Source organism: Pelophylax lessonae, assembly GCF_965119305.1.
Source record: "Pelophylax lessonae genome assembly, chromosome: 1".
Lineage (NCBI taxonomy): Eukaryota > Metazoa > Chordata > Amphibia > Anura > Ranidae > Pelophylax > Pelophylax lessonae.
This window is the reverse complement of record NC_138768.1, coordinates 4,559,124-4,580,024: the sequence shown is the minus strand read 5'-3', so window position 1 is coordinate 4,580,024 and position 20,901 is coordinate 4,559,124. Positions and strand designations below refer to the sequence as shown.

Genomic DNA, 20,901 nt, shown 5'->3' with positions numbered 1-20,901 from the left:
CTCTGGGATGGTGGTTTGACTCTGAGAGACCTGTAATTCTGCACAGTGTTGGATGGGGTCTCAGGTCTGAGGAATGGCCTGTCAGTGTGTTAGTGTCAGCGGGGCCACGGGCAGCTGAGCGGCACCCGCTACACACTTCCCCCACCAAAGAACGCCTGGTCTTCCAAAGGCGGAAAAGTCCTGAACCTGTTACAAGCTTGAGCAGCACCCGCTACAAGAATATAAGGAGGGTGTGTAGGGAATGGATCTCCATTGAAACCCATTCTTTGTTTCGGTAATATGGTGCAAATAATGTACTGTGTTACGTGGACTATTTCTGCACTTCACATCAACTGCCGTTCTGCTATAACACCTGTGTCCTCGTATCTTTTCTCTAGGCCAAGTTGGAGGAATATCTGGACTTGCTCAAGGTATCCTGATAAGGCCACCGAAAATAGTCCTTTTCATAGGCCTTGAGCTCTTCCCTGATTGGCTGATTTAGGGTATAAAATCTGAGCAGGCCTTCAGTCATCTACTCAACCGAGAAAAACAGAATGACAACCCTGTGGATCCTGTCCTGTCTGGCCCTGCTCAGCGGAGCATATGGTGAGTACACCTACTTTTTGTGCTACATTGTAATATATATAATATAATTCATAAAACTGTGCGTTTTAATACATATTTTTGCAGATAGAGTTATACACATAGATTCATAGAGTGCATGGAAAGCCTAGTTGGTTGATCTGTTTCTATCAAGGATGTGTGGAGGATGAAGTCTAGGGGTGGTCTTTTAAAGTTTTGTTGCCAGTAGAACTTGGGGTTGGGGTTTATGAGTGATGTTGGATGCTCCAAAATGTCAGATATTGTTGGCAGAGGACACTTCCCTCACAGTAGGAATAGCACTAGTGTAAGAAAAGCTGGAGCAGTCTACAATTCACAGCTGGGGATTTGGAAATTATTGGAGCACAGGTAAAGGCAGACTGGAACAGTGCACGACTCACGGCTGGGAATCATGAAGTAGCTTGAGAATGAGTAAAGAGGCTCTACTCATAGGATCCTGGAGCACAGTCAGTCCATATGTGTCACCTCTGGTAAAGTAGTCCAGTATTCAGTCCAAGGGGCAAGCAATCTCCTCCTTCCTCGCCTCTCACAGATCCATCCACTCAGAGGAAAAGAGACAATCTCCTTAGGGTTTCAGGCTATTTAACAGCAACCCAGCCACCATCTGGGCACACCTCCCCATAAATTAGCTCGGCACTGCAGAATACTCAGGCTGGACATTTTAATTCTCCCTCCCTAATTTCCAGAAAGTCTTTTAGAGACAGGGGAAAGCAATCAAGCCCTCTGATTACAGAGCAAGCCAAAAACTAAATTAACCTAACAGCCAAACTAAGTGGGTGCTACAGTTAAATAAAATGCTAATTATGAATGTAAGTAGACAAGATAAAGACTTAACATATATTGTGTTATATTGTATAGTGTATTGTATACAGTAAATTGTATACATTGTTTAAATATATGTTTTCTTCAGGCTGTGGTGTTCCCGCCATCAAGCCCATTATCTCCGGCTATGCTAGGATTGTGAACGGTGAGAATGCCGTCTCTGGATCTTGGCCCTGGCAGGTGTCTCTGCAGGTAAGACCAAAAGTTATTTGTTGTCCCTTGTCATTCTGGTCCAGAACCTTATTATACAATGTAAGAGAGGAACTAGGAAGGGTTTTGCAGCCCTACCCTCTGGATTTATAGATTAGATACAGACTCTGCAGGTACAACCAAAGCATCACTTTCATAGTCTCTGATTTCCGATAGGTCATTTTACAGAAACTAGACAGCATAACATTATATCATTATTATACCAAGTATCTGACCACCATGTTTGATGTGACCTTCACATTTTTAAATGTTTCCTCTTTGCCATCCAATACTCTGACTGCAGCTTTGGCCACCCAATGTTGGGCTAAACTTATAAAATGTTGAGGCTAGTGTTCTAAGTTTAGATGAAGTGGGAATGGGTTTAGAACCTTTGTCAAGTTTTTAATTGCAATACGAGACAGAAAGTGAGAAGAAATAAAAAAAATTGGAAATGGTCTCCATGGGGGGGAATCCGCTCCCATGACAGCCCTCTAGAACGGGAATTCTGTTTACTTTGGGGAGACTTCCTTTCATTTCCCACTGTGTCTCCAGGACACACAGAGAGCCATTATTAACCTAATAGGAGTTTAACCCTTCCCTATCCTAAAAAGTGCATAGACTTTAACAGTCTAATTTTTTAATAAATCTGTTGATGGTCACAGGGCAAATGTCCTTTCTCCATTTATTACCATGACTCTTCTGTGGCTGCTCACTTTTATGATGGGAAAAGTGTGCATTCACAGCAGTCAACTTTAGGATTCTTTCAAGCTTTGGTTTTCGAGTTGTGATAAGGTGTACCAGGTAGTTGCCCATTACTGCCCCCTATAGATTGCACCCAAAATGCTACAATCAGGAAATTGGGGCACAGAAAAAGCACCCAAAGATCTGACCTGTGCAATTACCTACAGTGTTTTCCTTTATGTGCACTGTGCAGGTGCAGTAAAAGCAAAAACTGCAATGATCTGGTCTGAGCGAGGCTTTACTTCCTAGGGAAGGTACAATTATCAGTAAAAAAAGCAATGATCTGACCACTCTTCTTCCACAGGATAACACTGGTTTCCACTTCTGTGGCGGTTCCCTCATCAACAGTCTCTGGGTTGTCACTGCTGCCCACTGCGGAGTCACGTAAGTCTTTTGTGATTATATTCTACTGCAAAGTCCACATTCACTGCAATGCTTAACTGGTAATCTGTCCATCCAGAGCTCCTGGCTTATAGACCGGATACATCCTAAATATAGAGCCATTTATCCAACTGTCCTTCCACAGCCTCTGGTTTATAGACCGGATACATCCTAAATATAGAACCATTTATCCAACTGTCTATCCAGTGCCTCTGGTTTATAGACTGAATACATCCTAAATATAGAGCCATTTATCCAACTGTCCATACAGAGCCTCTGGTTTATAGACCAGACACATCCTAAATATAGAACCATTTATCCAACTGTCAATCCAGACTTTCCGGTTTATAGACCAGATACATCCTAAATATAGAGCCATTTATCCAACTGTCCATCCAGAGCCTCTGGTTTATAGACCGGACACATCCTCAATAATATGACCATTTATTCAACTGTCTACCCAGAGCCTCTGGTTTATAGACCAGATACAGCACAAACATACAGCCATGTGTCCCCTGTCAGTTCATGCAGTTGGTTTTTGGTACAAATACAACTTACATACAGCTTCTAGTTCATGGCAGTCCATGGCATGTATAGCATGGCTTCTATAAAGTTGGGCTTTTTGGGAAATGAGACCGGATAAGCAGACAGATGATGGTGGTGGAGCCTGAAAGTACCACAATGAGTACATTGTTTTGTACAAGAAAGGCAATGTCAACTGTTACCATGGGTGTGTATATGTCAGTAAAGGTTTCTGCAGTCAATGTATGAATCCAAAAATATTTTCAATTTTCAGTTATAAATTTAGAAAGTTCTGGGAAGGGTTCTGGTCTATGAAAAGTTCTGAGATCAAAAATTAGAGCCGACATCTGATATCAGCCTTATGGCAACTATTGACCATTATTCTCTTCCATCCAGAACTTCCCACCGTGTGGTCCTGGGTGCATTCGACCGCTCCGTATCAACTGAGGCCACCCAGAGAATCAATGTCGGCAGAGTAAGTTTTTTCATAATAAATAAATAAAACATAACTGCTCTACTTGTCTTTTTGTCCTTTAAGCCAGGCGTGTACTATAAGGGATCACATGGGCAATAAAAAAAAAACTACAGGGTCTGTGTATGATGATTGGTTGGAATTATCTGGTTGGATTCACCTACATTTCCAGGAAGTTGATTCTAATATAACTTTTCTTAGGCCTTCAGACATCCCAGTTACAGCTCCTTTACCACCGCCAATGACATCACCCTGATCAAGCTGGCCACTCCCGCCACCTTCACCAACCGCATTTCCCCTGTGTGTCTGGCTGCTACCGCTGATGTCTTCAATGGAGGAGAGAGATGCGTCACCACCGGATGGGGATACGTCAGTGCCGCCAGTAAGGGAGTTTGATTTTGTTTAAAAAAAACATAATGCATTGCAATACATCCATGCACTGTAAACTGTAAAAATGTTCTAATGATTTAAGGGCTTTCTGTTCCATGCTGACCATGCTAAGCTTTGCACAGTGTGCCTGTAGTTCGATGGTCAACCTGTGACATCAGAAGCTGACAGGTCCCCTGCCCAGCCCTACTCAGGATGGATTGGCAGTGTCTCCTGGTAGGCGTCATGCTGTCCAAGCAGCTGAAGTTTGTGTGTAAGCAGAGGGGGTGGACAATCAGTAGCCAATCACAATTCAAATCAATGGCCGGATCCTTCAGCTGTAACCCCAATCCTCCACCCTAAAGAACATTGCAGAGAAGAAATTGTTTGCGGCCAAGTGACCTCTATATGCTACCTGATATATCAGGTGCTTGGCAGATTTTTTTTTTTTTTTTTTGACACATTGTAATGGCATTTTAAATAATGTGGAGTGTATATTATGTGATAGCTGTGGCGGCTGGTGCTCAAAATTTTTGGGGGGGCGCAAACAGAAAAATGTAATAGGCATTGCTTTGCGGCAAAAAAAACGCTGTAAAAAATTGCGTGACTTGCAAAAGTGTGAAAGGGGCCTTCAGTAATTAAGGTATAGTGTCCCCCCTTTCAATGCAGAGAGACCAGCGTGCCCCCTTTCAATGCAGAGTGACCAGCGTGCCCCCTTCAAAACAGTGACCAGCATACATGCCCCCTTCAATGCAGTGACCAGCGTACATGCCCCCTTTCAATGCAGTGACCAGCGTACATGCCCCCTTTCAATGCAGTGACCAGCATACATGCCCCTTTCAATGCAGTGACCAGCGTACATGCCCCCTTTCAATGCATTGACCAGCATACATGCCCCCTTTCAATGCAGTGACCAGCATACATGCCCCCTTTCAATGTCGTGACCAGCGTACATGCCCCCTTTCAATGCAGTGACCAGCGTACAGGCCCCCTTTCAATGCATTGACCAGCATACATGCCCCCTTTCAATGCAGTGACCAGCGTACATGCCCCCTTTCAATGCAGTGACCAGCGTACATGCCCCCTTTCAATGCAGTGACCAGCGTACAGGCCCCCTTTCAATGCATTGACCAGCGTACATGCCCCCTTTCAATGCAGTGACCAGCGTACATGCCCCCTTTCAATGTCGTGACCAGCGTACATGCCCCCTTTCAATGCAATGACCAGCATACATGTGATAGCCTGCTTGTTTGGTGTAGACTTCACAAGGTTTCATTTTGACCTTTTTTGCATATAAGCCCAATAATGACCATTCTCTGCTCCTCTAGTGCAAAAATAAAATAAGGCCAGGGATTGTAGAAGTTAGATGTGATGATAATGCTGTTACACATTTTTGACATTTTTGCATTCTCCCTTTTCTCTCTTTCAGCACAAACCACCCCATCTAAGCTCCAGCAGGCATCTCTTCCTCTCCTGACCACCGCCAACTGCCAGAGCTACTGGGGATCCAGAATCCAGGCCACCATGATCTGCGCTGGTGCCTCCGGTGTTTCCTCCTGCATGGTACGATGATCTTTGGATTTCTATTAGAAACTATCGCTCAGCTGGAGAATCAGAATCCATACCGAATGATTCCAAGGCCCCTTAGGGTAGGACTACCCGCTGGTAGTCTCTAGGTTCTTTCCCCAAACTAGTGTATCAGCAGCCAGGCACACAGCTTCAATTACTCTTCTGGTTCAATGAACAGTTTAGGGGTATCCTTTCTGATGCTTTATTATTAGTTGAACTTGGACAGGGTGTAGGGAAGCTGTGGGATACTTCAGTAACACAATGCAGAAACCCAATGAGACTTCTTACCTTCCTAAAGCTTCTTAGAAGGGTCATTGCAGCAGCAATCAGGGGCAGACTGGCAACTTTCAGCCCAGGGGGCAAGTACAAACCAGAGGCCCAGATGAAGCCTTGCTCCAGATACTCTCTACTTACCGGATGAATCCGGGTTTCCGACCTGGCCATTAGGGGGAGGTTGGGAAGGGCTGGGACGGGGCAGCAGAGTCTCCAGTGGGGCATGGAACTGGCCTCAGTTCAGACACAGTTTACACCATCCATGCTGGGGGGGGGGGGGGGCTGTGCTTTGTCCTTGCCTTCAACTTGCACTTAGGAATCCTTTAGGCATGTCTGTGGCAGAAGTGGGGCAACGTTTTTATAGGGCATCAGAGCAGCCCGGGGGCAATTGCCCCCCTGCCCCCTGGCCCAGTCCTCCCCTGGCAGCAATGAAGGGATTGAGCTACACTAGAACACCATAAGAATTGTCCAGACTTGAGCATAATCTGGTACTGAGGCGTAAGAGATAGTAGCAGCACTCACTAGGCAGCAGCAGTCACTAGGATCGTACGCACAGTTCTGTACTCACAAAAGTCCCTGGATACTTGGGATGCCTCCTTCCAATATCAGCCAGACATTTCCCCCATGATCTCACCGATCAAATCCTCAGTGAAATCCCTCCATCACTTTAGAATAGGCCCCATAGAGCTAACAAAGCTGGGACCTCAATGAGCACAAGAACAGCCCCCCTCGGTCTAGCCAAGCTGGGACCTCAATGAGCACTAGAACAGCCCCCCCCCTCGATTTAGCCAAGCTGGGACCTCAATGAGCACTAGAACAGTCCCCCCCCTCGATTTAGCCAAGCTGGGACCTCAATGAGCACTAGTATAGCCCCCCCCCCCTCGATCTAGCCAAGCTGGGACCTCAATGAGCACTAGTACAGCCCCCCCCCCTCGATCTAGCCAAGCTGGGACCTCAATGAGCACTAGTACAGCCCCCCTCCTCGGTCTAGCCAAGCTGGGACCTCAATGAGCACTAGAACAGCCCCCCTCGGTCTAGCCAAGCTGGGACCTCAATGAGCACTAGAACAGTCCCCCCCCTCGATTTAGCCAAGCTGGGACCTCAATGAGCACTAGAACAGTCCACCCCCCCTCGATTTAGCCAAGCTGGGACCTCAATGAGCACTAGTACAGCCCCCCCCCCTCGATCTAGCCAAGCTGGGACCTCAATGAGCACTAGTACAGCCCCCCTCCTCGGTCTAGCCAAGCTGGGACCTCAATGAGCACTAGAACAGTCCCCCCCTCCTCGGTTTAGCCAAGCTGGGACCTCAATGAGCACTAGAACAGCCCCCCCCCCGGTCTAGCCAAGTTGGGACCTCGATGAGCAAATACAAAAGTGCAGCTGAACTGCCCAGAAGGGCAGCAGCCCTTCAGGCCAGGAACTTTTTTTTCACCTGGAAATGAAACCCCTTGCTCCAGGCCTCAGACTATTAATGCAGTCCCCCAGCCACCTATTGGGCACCCTCCCCCAGGGACCACATAAATATTTTGGCTGCTGATTTGATTCTCCCAGCCAATGACATTCCAGAATCCTCCAGAAGGTAGGAGGAAGCAGCCAAACCCACAATCAGTGAAAACCAGAGCAGCCCAAAGTAATCACAAGCTGTGTCACTGATTACAGGGGGGCCAAGAGAATTACATTTACTTAATGGCAGCTTATCTAGGAGGGGGCTACACTAGTATACATTATTACCTCTCATGGACATTAATAGGGAGATATAATGGCTTTTGTACAATTTTGTTTTATATTGTTTTTACATTTTATTTAGTCTAATACCAGAAAGTCTAAATCCATCTAAGGACATGGCACAGGGCTACTGAGTCATGAGGGTGGAGCTTAGCTCTAGGGGGTGGGGTACAGATCAGCGCCCTCCTTATATATAGCATCCAAGGGTTCTCTAGGCAGAAGTATACATTTTATGTGTGTAGCACTGCCCCCTAGCCCCTAGAGGACTGCTGAGAATTGCACTTTCTGGATTCCCCTGGGTTACCCTCAGCAACTGATAGCAGACAAATGGCATTAAAATTTCTTGGCTCAGCTAATAATCAGTCCAGGGAATTTGGTGCTTGTGTTTTTTTTTAGAACTGGGATGGGAGAAGGGATGAGTGGGATACTCCAACTTTGAACTATGTACAATTTTGAGGACAACTGTAATGGATCATCCGGCACCCTGACTGGGTACCTCCGTTTATGGATGCTCCTAGTGCTTCCCGAGGGCTCCAAGCACTCCATCAGACACCATAACCACTTCAGACCCCACGAACCGACGCAGCTTGGTTGGGGTCTCGTCGCCTTTTACCCATCCTGGACCTACGACAAGGCTCCAGGTTCCAGTGGGTGAACCTCTCTTTCCCCAGAGAGTGAAACAGGAACAAGCTCTTACAAGAGTTTAGTGATTATCCAAGGGAGTATAAAGAGCATAGCAATCCCTTGTAGCAGATTCCCCCAAACATAAGTCGAGACTTCATGAAGGGGTAAAAACAGACTGTTTATTGAACAGACACACACTCAATTTATACACACATGAGCACCCTCCTCATCAAATTACTACACACAGGTCAGGAGTTGAATGATTACATTATCACATGCAGATGAAATTGTATACAGAAACTGAATTAACCCGAACTAATTAGCTGGCCTTCTGGACAGAACAATGTGAGGTCATTAACATTTAACAATGGGACAGGCACAATCCACATTCCATCTCAATACACAAATAATAGGACAAGGCTGTCTTTCACTACCAGTGGCGGTGAGCACCGTCACAACAACAAGCTGTAGTGTGCGGCAAGGCCGCTGCTTCACCTTGCCACAGAAGTGAAGATAGATAATGTGATCCTGTTTGATTTATTCTTCAGGGTTCTAACTTGGCACCCCCTTTCTCACTTGCTGTGTGCACTGACACCCGTCCACTGACTCTCCACTGGAGCGGTCCCTTTTCCTGGCTTCCCGACACTCACGGACACTGTTTTTCCCAAGGTTGCTCTGCCTCAAACTCCACTTGCCAGCTTCCTGGACCTCCAGGCTCAGCACCACACTCTTGGCTCACCAGGCCGACCGCCTGTGACCACCTTCCACAGGAGGAGAGACAGCCGTCACCCTCCTCCTGGGACCTGGCTTCCTGCCCCGAAGACACTCTGTCACATGTGCCCTTGGCTTTTATAACCTATCCCAGGATGCACCACTGTTTGTGCCAACCCACTGGGACAGTCATAAAAGCCTGTGTGTCACTGGCTGGGTTTCCTCCACTGTCCAACAGGCTTCCCTATTGGATGCAGTGGGGGACACTCCCTCAGCCCAGATGAATCACACCCTGAGCACATGTAACAGGCCTAACTACTGATCAGGCTCCCCTGATAAGCAGATGGAGCAGACTATGATTTACCTGCTACTCCCGGGTTAAGCAGGCAGAGGAAATTATTCTCCTTCCTAGCCCCTATCTAGGGGGGTGCTGCATGTGTTACCAAGGTACTGGCTGACTCTAAGAGTCGGTTCACACTATGACGACAAAACTTCGGGGGCGATTAGTGAAGTCGCCGTGCACCGCGACTTCGGCGCGACTTCCACGGACTTCACATAATGGAAGTCAATGCAAGTCGCTCCGACTTCGGTCAAAAGTAGTGCAGGAACCTTTTTCTAAGTCGTAGCGACTTGAGTTGCTCCTATTAGAACGGTTCCCATAGCACAGAATGGAGCATGACTTGTCAGGTGACCAAGTCGCCTGACAAGTCGCGGTAGTGTGAACCGGCAGTAAAGGTGACATCTTCTCCTTTTTGAAAGCCATAACATCTCCATTTATGATCTTCTTGTTCTATTATAACAACACTGTATAGTTATAAGAAATTTCCAAAATTACTTAAAAAAATTAGGATACATTTTTTTAAAAAACCTTTTTTTTATTCAGCTGAGACCGGGAAATTCTCAGAGGTCTCCAATGGGAAGCGCCATACCTTTCTCTGCTTCCATATCTGATCCCAGCGCCCACAGTCACTGCTGGGTTAATAATTATTCTGTGTCCTTGTCATAGTCAGAAATAGCTGTCAGCAGATGGAACTATTTCATGTTTGGATAATTGGGGGGGGGGGGGGGCACAAAGCTCAGACCAACAAATGTTCTTTAACCACTACTGGACTGGAAGGATTTCCCCCTTAACCACTTAATCAATCCAGGGGATTTGGTTTTTGTGTTTTTTTTTCCAAGGGTTCTCTAGGCAGAGGTATACATTTTTTGTGTGTAGCACTGCCCCCTAGAGGACTGCTGAGAATTGCACTTTCTGGATTCCCCTGGGTTACCCTCAGCAACTGAAACAGCAACAGAAAAATAGCATTAAAATTCATTGGCTCAGCCAATAATCAATCCAGGGGATTTGGTTTTTTGTGGGGTTTTTTTAGAACTGGGATGGGAGAAGGGATGAGTGGGATACCCCAACTTTGAACTATGCACAATCCTGAGATAACGCATCAACCGGCACCCCGACTGGGTACCTCCATTGACGGAGGCTCCTAGTGCTTCCCGAGGGCTCCAGCAGGCAACCGCTCCTGGGAGAATCGCCGTACATGTACGGCGCTCGCTCTCGGGAGTCAAGGGGGCAAACGCGCGCGCCGCCGGCGGAACGCTCCCGCCCCCCGCTCGTCAGCGGGGAAGCCGATGCCTGCGTCAGGCGGCTCTGATTGCAGCCTGACACCCGCGATCGATCCCCGCTGAGAGAGAAGAACGCTCGGCTGATATAAACACATCCGACCGTTCTTCTCTCTGGAATGATCACAGAGCTCCTGTGATCCTTCTATACAGAGTTGTATAAAGTACTCGAAACCCATACTTGAGTAGAAGTGGAAGTGCTCGATCAAAAAGTGACTCGAGTAGAAGTACTAAAGTATTCAACATTTTTTGTACTTAAGTATTGCAAGTAGTTTTTTTAAAAATGTTGCTACTCAAGTACTGAAAGTAAAAGTACAAGTACTGTGTTATGTAGTTATTAAAGAAAGAAGTCAAAAGTTTGAACATCATATTGTTTTTTATTATTTCAAATGCAGCTTTTATTTATACATACAGTAGCTTTTATCTTCGTATGCGCTGATAATACACAATGTTTTGAGCTTCATGAAACCTCCATCTACTGTTCTGGTAGTGGTAATTTTTATAATAGTAACGAGTAACTATGCAGCACAAAAAAAAAAAATATTGGAGTAGAAGTATTGAAATCATCGAAAAAATGTAGTGAAGTAAAAGTGGAAGTAGGAGAAAAAAATTCTACTCTAGGAAAGTACAGATACCGCCTTTCCGTACTTAAAGTACAGTAGTGAAGTAGTTCTACTTAGTTACTATACATCTCTGCTTCTATATAGGATCACAGGTCTCTATGGTCATTTCACAATTTCACAAGCCACCCCCCCCCACAGTTAGACACACTCCCCTAGGTACACATTTAACCCCTTGATCGCCCACAATGTTAACCCCTTCCCTGCCAGTGTCATTAGTACAGTGACAGTGCATATTTTTAGCACTGATTACTGTAGTAATGTCACTGGTCCCCCCAAAAGTGTAAAAAATGTCAGTTAGGGGTCCAATCTGTCCGCCGCAATATCGCAGTCCCGCAAAAAATCGCAGATCGCCACCATTGCTAGTAAAAAAAAAAACAATAAAAATGACAGAAATCTTTCCCGTGGTTAGTAGACGCGATAACTTTTGCGCAAACCGATCAAAATACGCTTATTTTTTAAACAAAAATATGTAGCAGAAAACAAATTGGCCTAAAATGTTAAAACATTTTTATTTTTTGAGAATGTCATATAGCAGAATGTGAAAAAGTAATTTTTTTTCAGAATTGTCGCTCTTTTTTTGTTTATAGCACAAAAAATAAAAAGCGCAGAGGTGATCAAATACCACCAAAAGAAAGCTCTGTTTGTGGGGAAAAAAGGACGTACATTTTGTTTGGGTACAGCGTCGCACGACCGCGCAATTGTCCGTTAAAGTAACGCAGTGCCGAATCGCAAAATATGGCCTGGTCAGGAAGGGGGCAAATCCTTCCAGTCTTAAAGTGGGTAATGACCAGGCCCTATTTTGCGATTCGGCACTGCGTTACTTTAATGGACAATTGCGCGGTCGTGCGACGCTGTACACAAATAAAATTGACGTCCTTTTTTTCTCACAAATAGAGCTTTCTTTTTGGTGGTATTTCATCACCTGTGCGATTTTTTTTTTTTTTTTTGCGCTATAAACAACAAAAAAAGAGCGACAATTCTGAAAAAATATATATATATATTTTACTTTCTGATATATAAAATTCCCAATAAAAAAAATTTAAAAATCGAATTTTTCATGATTTTAGGCTACATATTTTTGGGGAAAAAAAAATCCCAATAAGTGTATATTGATTGGTTTGCGCAAAAGTTATCGCGTCTACAAACTAGGGGCAAGATTTATGTAATTGTTATTTATTTATTTATTTAATTAGTAATGGTGGCGATTAGCGATTTTTAGCAGGACTGCGACATTTCGGCAGACAGATCGGACCCCTAACTGACATTTTTGGAGGGACCAGTGACATTACTACAGTAATCAGTGCTAAAAATATGCCCTGTCATTGTATTAATGACACTGGCAGGGAAGGGGTTAACACCAGGGGCGATCAAAGAGTTAAATGTGTCCCCTAGGGGGTGCTTTCTAACTGTGTGGGGGGGGGGGGTGGTCTTGCTGAATGAACACAGAGACATGTGATCCTAAATAGGAGGATCCCAGTGTTCATAACTGACACAATAGCGGTCTGCCGTGTTTACAATGGCAGACCGCTATTCTGTCTCCACGGGGAGCGATAGGGGGTGACTGGCAGCAATCACGGCTGCCAGACCCGCTGAGTATCTCCCCCCCTGCGGCCAATGGGCGCATGCGCGTGCCTCCAGCGGTGTGCGCGCGCCCCTACTAGCGGTTTTGCAGGACAGAGCTGACCATATGTACTGCTGGCGGTCGGCAGTTGGTTAAAGTGAAACGTTTGTTGTGTTGGAATTCTCCTGTGACGTCTCCTCTTTTCTTTTCAGGGTGACTCCGGTGGACCCCTTGTGTGCCAGAGGAACGGAGCCTGGACCCTGGCCGGTATTGTGTCCTGGGGCAGCTCTTCCTGCTCTACATCTACCCCCGCCGTCTACGCCCGCGTCACCGCCCTCAGATCCTGGGTGGACCAGACTGTTGCCGCTAACTAAATACCATCCAATGTCCAAATAAAATAAATTTGACACCATTGAGTTGTTGTGGATTCATTTCTTTCAATATATTGTTTGTTCACAAAGTAGATCATTTATTTTTTTAAGTGTTTTACATTTTGTTTAAGGAGATTAGACAGTTGATGAAGTGCAATTCTAACTGAGCACCCAATGAGAAGTCAGAGAGGCCCGGAGTAAAGGAGAGAAGAGACATGGACGGAGGGACGGCATGACAAGGGTTAAAGGGGATTGGGACAAGGAGGGGTTTTCAGCCCAGTACGATAGAAAATATAAGTGGTGGGACTTTTAATTGGTGTTTTGGCGAGGAAGGGGTGGAGCCAGTGGTGGGATTCAGCCGGTTCGCACCGGTTGTACCGAACCTGTTACTAACATTTTACAAGTTTGTGGAACCGGTGCAAGTCGGAGATCCAGGCGGCAATTTGAGAGGGGCGGCAGAGAAGGCTCTTTAATTAGGCAGTTGCTAATTAAAGAGCTGTCTCTGGGGGTGGACAGCAAAGCTTCCTGCTCCACTGCACTGGCTGCTCCTTGTCTTGAGTTCCCCGCCCGTGCGTTCAGCTGTCTCTGGGTGCCTCTCTCCTGCTCCCCCTCTCCGGCTCCACTCAGCACAGTCTCCTCCCCAGCCAGAGTCCCGACCTCCCTCCCCCCCCAGTCGGCCTTGCAAATTTGAGCCATAGAGGCTTGATGGCGATTTGCCCAAAGGCACCTACTCCTCTGGTAGAATGTGCCTTTACAGGAAAAGGTGGAACCTTCCCTTCTAAACCAGGGGTCTCCAAACTTTTTAAGCAAGGGGCCAGTTTACTGTCCTTCAGGCTTTAGGGGGGCCAGACTGTGGCCATTGGTAGTAGAAAATGCCCCGGCATCAGTACCTCATCATTGGTTTTAATGAGAGAAATAGTGCCCCATTGGTGTCAATATGGGAATGAATACAGGTGTGTAAGTGCTTCCACCTTCTCATATCCCAGTAGGGGGGATGATGCTTCATCACGGGTGTCAGTTGATGGAATAATGCCCCAAGGGCCAGATAAAAGCAAGCACAGGGCCACATCTGGACCCCGGGCCGCCATTTGGAGACCACTGTTCTAAACCATATGCCTGGGTAATAACCTGGCGAATCCAACAGGAAATCATAGATTTAGGTGCTGCCAACCCCTTCCTGGGGCATTCTGGCAGCACAAACAAGCTCTTGGTCTTACAAATCTGAGCTGTTTCCTGTAAATAAAATTTAAGTGCATGCATTACATCAAGAGAATGCAAATCCTTTTCCTCCTCTGAGTGAGGATCTGAAAAAAACAAAGGTAGTATAAAGTCCTGATTCAAATGAAAGGCGGACACCACCTTGGGCAAAAAAATCTGGGTGTGGACGTAAAATCACCCTATATTGATAAAATATCAAGAATGGCTCTTTACAAGAAAGAACTGTTAGTTCCGATACCCTTCTAGCCGAAGATATCGCAATCAAAAAGACCAGTTTTCTGGTCAGAAGAACCAGGGGACCCTGCCTCAGAGGTTCAAAAGGCTGTTTTTGCAAAACTGCCAACACCAAATTTAAGTCCCAAGGACACAACAGTGGCTTCACTGGTGGAAGCAAACACAATATTCCCCAGACGAAGGCTTTAACCAATGAATGGGAAGTGATCAGTTTCTGAAAAAAAATTATAAAGCTGAAATCTGCCCTTTAATCGTGCGCAGGGGTAATTTCATATCTACCCCTGCTTGCAGGAAGGATAGAATTCTCCTGATAATATATGTGCGGGGATGCCATTTCCTGGCTTCACACCAGGCAATGTAGGATTTCCAGACCCTGTAGTAAATATTTCTAGAGACTGGTTTCCTGGCGTTTATCAGTGTATGAACTGCGGGGCCAGACACACGCGGCTCTTCCAGGATTAAGGCTTCAACAGCCAAGCCGTCAAATTTAGAGACTGCACAGCAGGGTGGAATATCAAACCTTGAGAGAGCAAGTCCGGATACAGTGGAAGGACCCAGGGCCTCGTCAATACCAACCTCTGTGTTTGTGCATACCAAATCCTCCTCGGCCAAGTCGGTGCTACCGGAAATTACTGGTCTCTTCTCTAGCTGGATTCTGCGCAAGAAACGCAATATCAGCTGTACAGGAGGAAAGTGCAATAAATAATGTCCATAAGGTGCATTCAAAGTACAGTGCATAAGAGTCCACTAAAATAAAAATATAACCGTGGATTAAAATTCAATAAAGTGCTTGATAGATGTTTCATATAAAAGTGCAAGTGACACCACCGCCATTTAGCCACCAGATGGCCTCTCACCTCACTGAAGCATTAAACCAGCATTGAATCCTCAATATGACCACTTCCTGAATCGATCTCTCACCATCCCATTCACATTCAAAGTAGAATTGCACTCACATGAATCGGCACAATGGGCTTGTGCGGACCGTACACGCCAAAAACAGTAGCTGTCGGGAGCCGTGCTGGTGGGTCGCTGCTCGTCCGCCCAGGTCTCCTCCGCCTATACGCGTGGCGTATATAAAAGTGGAGCCACCCCTACTGAGGAAGTCGTGTCGCGAAAGCGTAAGACGCCACGCGTATAGGGGGAGGAGACCTGGGCGGACGAGCAGCGACCCACCAGCACGGCTCCCGACAGCTACTGTTTTTGCCGTGTACAGTCCGCACAAGCCCATTGTGCCGATTCATGTGAGTGCAATTCTACTTTGAATTTGAATCAATTAAAGGATAATAGCAGTGTACACTTAGATGCCTCATTATCTTTATTCACATATCATGTCCATGGGATGGTGAGAGATCGATTCAGGAAGTGGCATTCCTTATACTGGTCACATTGAGGATTCAATGCTGGTTTAATGCTTCAGTGAGGTGAGAGGCCATCTGGTGGCTAAATGGTGGTAGTGTCACTTGCACTTTTATATGAAACATCTATCAAGCACTTTATTGAATTTTAATCCACGGTTATATTTATATTTTAGTGGACTCTTATGCACTTTACTTTGAATGCACCTTATGGACATTATTTATTGCACTTAAGAGGAATATATATTGCACTTTAAGCGAGTTTATTGATTTATATGATGCACATTGTCACTTTATTTGATTTTATATAGCGCTGTATTGTAAGATTCTGGTACCTCCGGTACCCTTAATCACCACCTTCCTCTGTAATGCGTCCCACCTTTCTCTTCAGGTGGTACGCATATACCTTTAAGAACAATGATGTCACTGCTGAGCGCCGCAGAGCGGCTATTTCAACCGCCGGCGGTCTCACTCCCATTGTTCGTTCAACCTGCCTTGTTACCCACATGCTTTCAAGCCTGTCTCTCGATCGGAACCTCCAGCCATTCCCTTTACCTGGAGCAGACCGGAACCTCGCTACTGATCCCTGTATCTCGCTACCGGATCATTCCTCATCTACTGGACCTCTCTAAACTACTAACATTACAAGTGATAAGTACACCGCAGGGGAACCCTCCATAACCTTATTGCACTATCTACCTATGCACATTAAGGACTGTTACTACCCATCTATACTATCCTATCATCTGCACTGTTACATAGATTGCTAGCTCTTCAGCCTACTACCATCTATCATGTGCACTGCTGCATAGATTGCTAGCTCTCCTGTCTACTACTATCTATCCTTGCACTGGGTTAGTCTATCCTGTATTTGTCATCTGCTGTCCTCACCACCTGTTAGCATACTCAATACTAACCTATCTGCATTCCTAATACCATCTTGAACTCTCCTATACAAAACCTGTGCTTACCATCCTTGTCACTGTTCACACCTGTCCCTTCAGCACATCACCTTCATACTAACATATACATCCTATCACTCCAGGAACATCTCATTGAGTGTGTATATATCTGTATGTTGAAGCTGACAGGCCCACGGTGATGAGTCCTGGAGAGTTGGATCTGGTATTCAACACATCTCTACATGACTACTGAGTGGAGATTTTGCAGCTGCAAATCCAGCCTATAATAAAAACGCAGGAGCGTTACATGTATACATATCTATTTATAGACCGAACCTGACCCTTTCTTGCTGGCAAGGATATCTTTTCCTGCACCATGTCGAAAAGAAGAACCAGGTATTCCAGACGCTGGACTGGCTGTAATGCTGACTTTGCTAAGTTCAGTATCCAACCCAGACGTTTAAAAAAATGTACAGTCTAAAGGATAATTTGGCTTAGAGCCGACACCGATCGATCTATTAGTAATAGATGGTCCAGATATCGTATTATCGATATCCCTCAGGACCTTAGAACAGCCAATACTGGAGCTAGGATCTTTGTGAACACTCTTGGTGCTGTGGCCAACCCGAAGGGCAGGGCCACAAACTGGAAATGATGGTTTCCAATCGCAAAACGAAGGATCCTTTGATGGGTCTGAAATAGAGGCACATGAAGATATGCATCCTTGATGTCTATGGATGCTAGAACTTCCTCTCCCTACAGGGAGGCTACGACTGAACGAATTGATTCCATGAGGAAAGAACGAACGTTCAGAAACGGATTCAGTGCCTTGAGATCCAAAATAGGTCTCACATCCCTGTATGGTTTGGCGATTATGAATAGGTTTGATTAAAAACCTTTGAACCTTTCATTTCCTGGAACCTCGGTTATCACCCACTGAGCTCTCAGCTGGTCCAATGCCTGAAAGAGAGATCTTTCTTTTAAGGGATCTGTTGGTATACTTGACCTCACAAACGGAGGATGCAGGAACACCCGAAATTCCAGCTTGTATCCCTGTGAAATGGTGGAGACAAACCAGTTGTCTTGAATTAACTCCCCCCATGCCCCTGAGAACTGCAGGAGGCTTCCCCCCACCCAGAAGAGTGAGGGCGCCCCTTCCCTGAGAGGGCTTAGAGGAAGACTTGGCTGATCTCTGGGCCCAGGGCATTATCTGACCTTGCCCTGAAGGCTTGGGTCCGGATGCAGACAATTGAGGCTGTCGCCACTGCCTGGAACTGGAAGCACTGGTATTACGTGTGCTGGGGATCTTAAAGGAAGGATGCCTGCTCTTCCTCTTTACAGGTAGCAACGTACTCCCCCCCCCCCCCCCCCGAGATCTTTTGGATATACAGTACTTATCCAGATCATCACCAAAAAGGCGTTCTCCTTGAAAGGGGAAGCTAGGCAGTAATTTTTTACATGGTAATTCCGCAGACTAGCTCTTTAACCATAGGATTCTGTGCATATGCATTGTCATCAGAGCAAACCGTGACATTTGCCTTATGGAGCATCCACTGCGAAACACAAAGTGCGAGGTAGATCTGACAGATCTTCCACAGACTCCCCTTGAGAGAGAACTGTCTTGGATACTCGCTTTATGCGGTCTTTCAAAGACTGATACACTCCAATGGCTGCTACTGCTGGTTGTACTGCAGAACCTGCAACCGCAAAGGAGGCTTTCAATAAAGATTCCAACTTTTTATCCACTGGATCTTTAAAAACCTGGGCATTATCCACAGGACAAGTTCAATTCTTGTTAACCGAAGAAGAGCCTGCATCCACAGTGGGAATTTTCCATCTCTTAGAAAAGGTATTCTCCATAGGATATAACAATGAAAACCTTTTAGGAGGTACAAACATCCTGTATGGATGATCCCAATCATTATATACTTCTTGCTCCAAGAGTGGATGCATGGGAAATGACCGAGGACTCTGAGGAGGGCGCATTGAGCCTGGGGAGGAAAAAGAGGTTTCAGTTGTCTCTAAGGGTGAGAGTTTAAACTCAGCCCGAACGATCTCAGTAAGAGACCGGATAAACAATCTCTGGGATTGAGAGGCTGATAGAGAGTCCTCTGACTCTGACTCCCCGGAAGTGACTCTGACTCACTTAAAGGGTGTACTCACTTTTGTTGCCAGCGGTTTAGACATTAATGGCTGTGTGTTGAGTTATTTTGAGGGGACAGCAAATTTACACTGTTATACAAGCTGTACACTCACTACTTTACATTGTAGCAAAGTCTCATTTCTTCAGTGTTGTTGTCACATGAAAAGATAGAATAAAATATTGACAGAAATGTGAGGGGTGCACTTACTTTTGTGGGATACTGTATATATTTATTTATTTATTCTCTCTCTTCTCTCTCCCCCGTCTTGTTTTCTACTCCCTGCCTTCTCACTTTCCTGTAAATATTGGGAGGTTTTCTACTTCATATAGAGTTCGTATGGAAGTTACTCCATTTCGGGATTACCTCCCGGAATTACATTATAACATGACAGATTGTTATCTCTGGGGGGCGTTTCCCAAAGCTCCCTTTACCGGTTCCGGTTTACATTATGGCTGATATTTGTCAGGATCTCTGCATTTTGATGGTCAGCATTGGTCCTCTTTGTTGACTTTTCTGGCACTAACAGTAGCGGCTGGTGCTTAATTTACTTGGGGGGGGTCGGCCCACAGCCCCCCCCCAGCCAGTCAACCACATACCCCCTATCACTCGATCGATCCCCTGTCAGGCCCCCCCCCCCCCCGCCCCTGCTTCCTGTATGTACAGGCTGCCAATGGACACTAATCCATTGTATTTGTAACTTACTTGTGATGGTGTTCACCGTCACTGGAATTTAAGGACAGATGGGTGATGGTTTGGATTGCTTCATATTTGTCAGCAAGGTCTCCATGTAGAAATATTGAGATTTGTTCCCATTTGCCATGAGGTCTCTGACCAGGAAGTACAACTCCTAATATGGTCATTCCAGGAAGTTCAATGAGGAAAATTGACTGTCTAACAATGTTGCTTTTGTCTGATGTGGCTTTCCATTCACCTATTGTCAGGTGTGCTAATGAACTCACCTGTTGTCTACTAAGGGATGTATTGACACTCAGAGTAATGTGTATTGGGGGCTCGTTATGGAACCATTGTTCTGTATCTGGCTGTTGTGTGCATTGATTGCCCCCTGGGGGCTTCTGTCTCATTGCACATAACAGTCCTTCTGGTCAAGCTAAACGGACCAATCCCTGCTGACTCATTTTTAAGTCCTCATTTGCATGGCTAAGGAGGACCTGAAGGAGAACGGCATGTACTTTGCAATTGACCAATGGGAAAGCGGTTGTTGGGGGCAGGATGTTCCAAATTCTGTATAAAAGTGTGCTGTGTGCTTCCAATAAACGTCTTCCTGTTTGAACTTACATACAGACTGCCTGGTGTTTGTTCTAATGGATTCCGAAGGGCACATAGCTGTAGTTCGGATCCCGGAGCCTTCGTTGACCGAACCATCAGACGTTGCGATCTGCAAGCTGACTCACTAGAAACAGAGGAGTGTCGGGAGAGCGGAAGCGAGCGAGCAAGGGTCACGTAATTTTACTGTTATTGGATCCTTTGTATACTTCCTATTTTGTATACGTTCATCTATTTGGAAGCTTTCTTATTATTTTTGTTGTAGACATTTCTGGTTGAGACTCTAAATAAAAGTTAACTCTGCAATTGCAGAAACAGATTCAGAGGATGCAATCTCTGCGTTAAAAATGTCCATTCATGACAACATTTTTTATAAGTGTAGCACCAGCCTAGATAGGTGCTAGGTTGGAAAAATCTTAGCAGCTCTATCTGCTTATCAGGGGAGCCTGATTGTTAGTTATGCCTGTTACATGTGTCCATGTGTGATTCACTTGATCTGAGGGAGTGTCCAATGGGGGGAGCCTGTTGGACAGTGGAGGAAACCCAGCCAGTGACACACAGGCCTTTGTGGCTGTACCAGTGGGAGGGCACAAC

The 20,901-nt window shown here is 45.7% G+C and overlaps 2 protein-coding genes across 2 annotated transcripts in view; one reads left to right on the top strand and one right to left on the bottom strand.

Annotated features, from left to right (window-relative positions):
• LOC309551104 (uncharacterized protein) overlaps positions 1 to 20,901 on the bottom strand; it is a gene marked incomplete at both ends in the record, with an annotated part of 215,915 nt that overhangs the window by 63,692 nt on the left and 131,322 nt on the right. The gene's annotated exons all lie outside the window — the stretch shown is intronic.
• On the top strand, positions 529 to 13,196 carry LOC309559527 (chymotrypsinogen A-like). The gene is made up of 7 exons (XM_082262816.1): positions 529 to 585; positions 1,511 to 1,614; positions 2,657 to 2,736; positions 3,652 to 3,730; positions 3,929 to 4,109; positions 5,523 to 5,656; positions 13,009 to 13,196. The coding sequence occupies exons 1-7, from the start codon at positions 534 to 536 to the stop codon at positions 13,168 to 13,170; spliced, it is 792 nt and encodes a 263-aa protein (XP_082118942.1). The 5' UTR covers positions 529 to 533; the 3' UTR covers positions 13,171 to 13,196.

Bases quoted from the DNA above. Each gene is read 5' to 3' on its own strand.
- LOC309559527 (XM_082262816.1), top strand. From the start codon at position 534: ATGACAACCCTGTGGATCCTGTCCTGTCTGGCCCTGCTCAGCGGAGCA. The intron at 4,110-5,522 runs GTAAGGGAGTTT...TCTCTCTTTCAG, and splicing joins GGGATACGTCAGTGCCGCCA to CACAAACCACCCCATCTAAG. The intron at 5,657-13,008 runs GTACGATGATCT...TTTTCTTTTCAG, and splicing joins CCGGTGTTTCCTCCTGCATG to GGTGACTCCGGTGGACCCCT.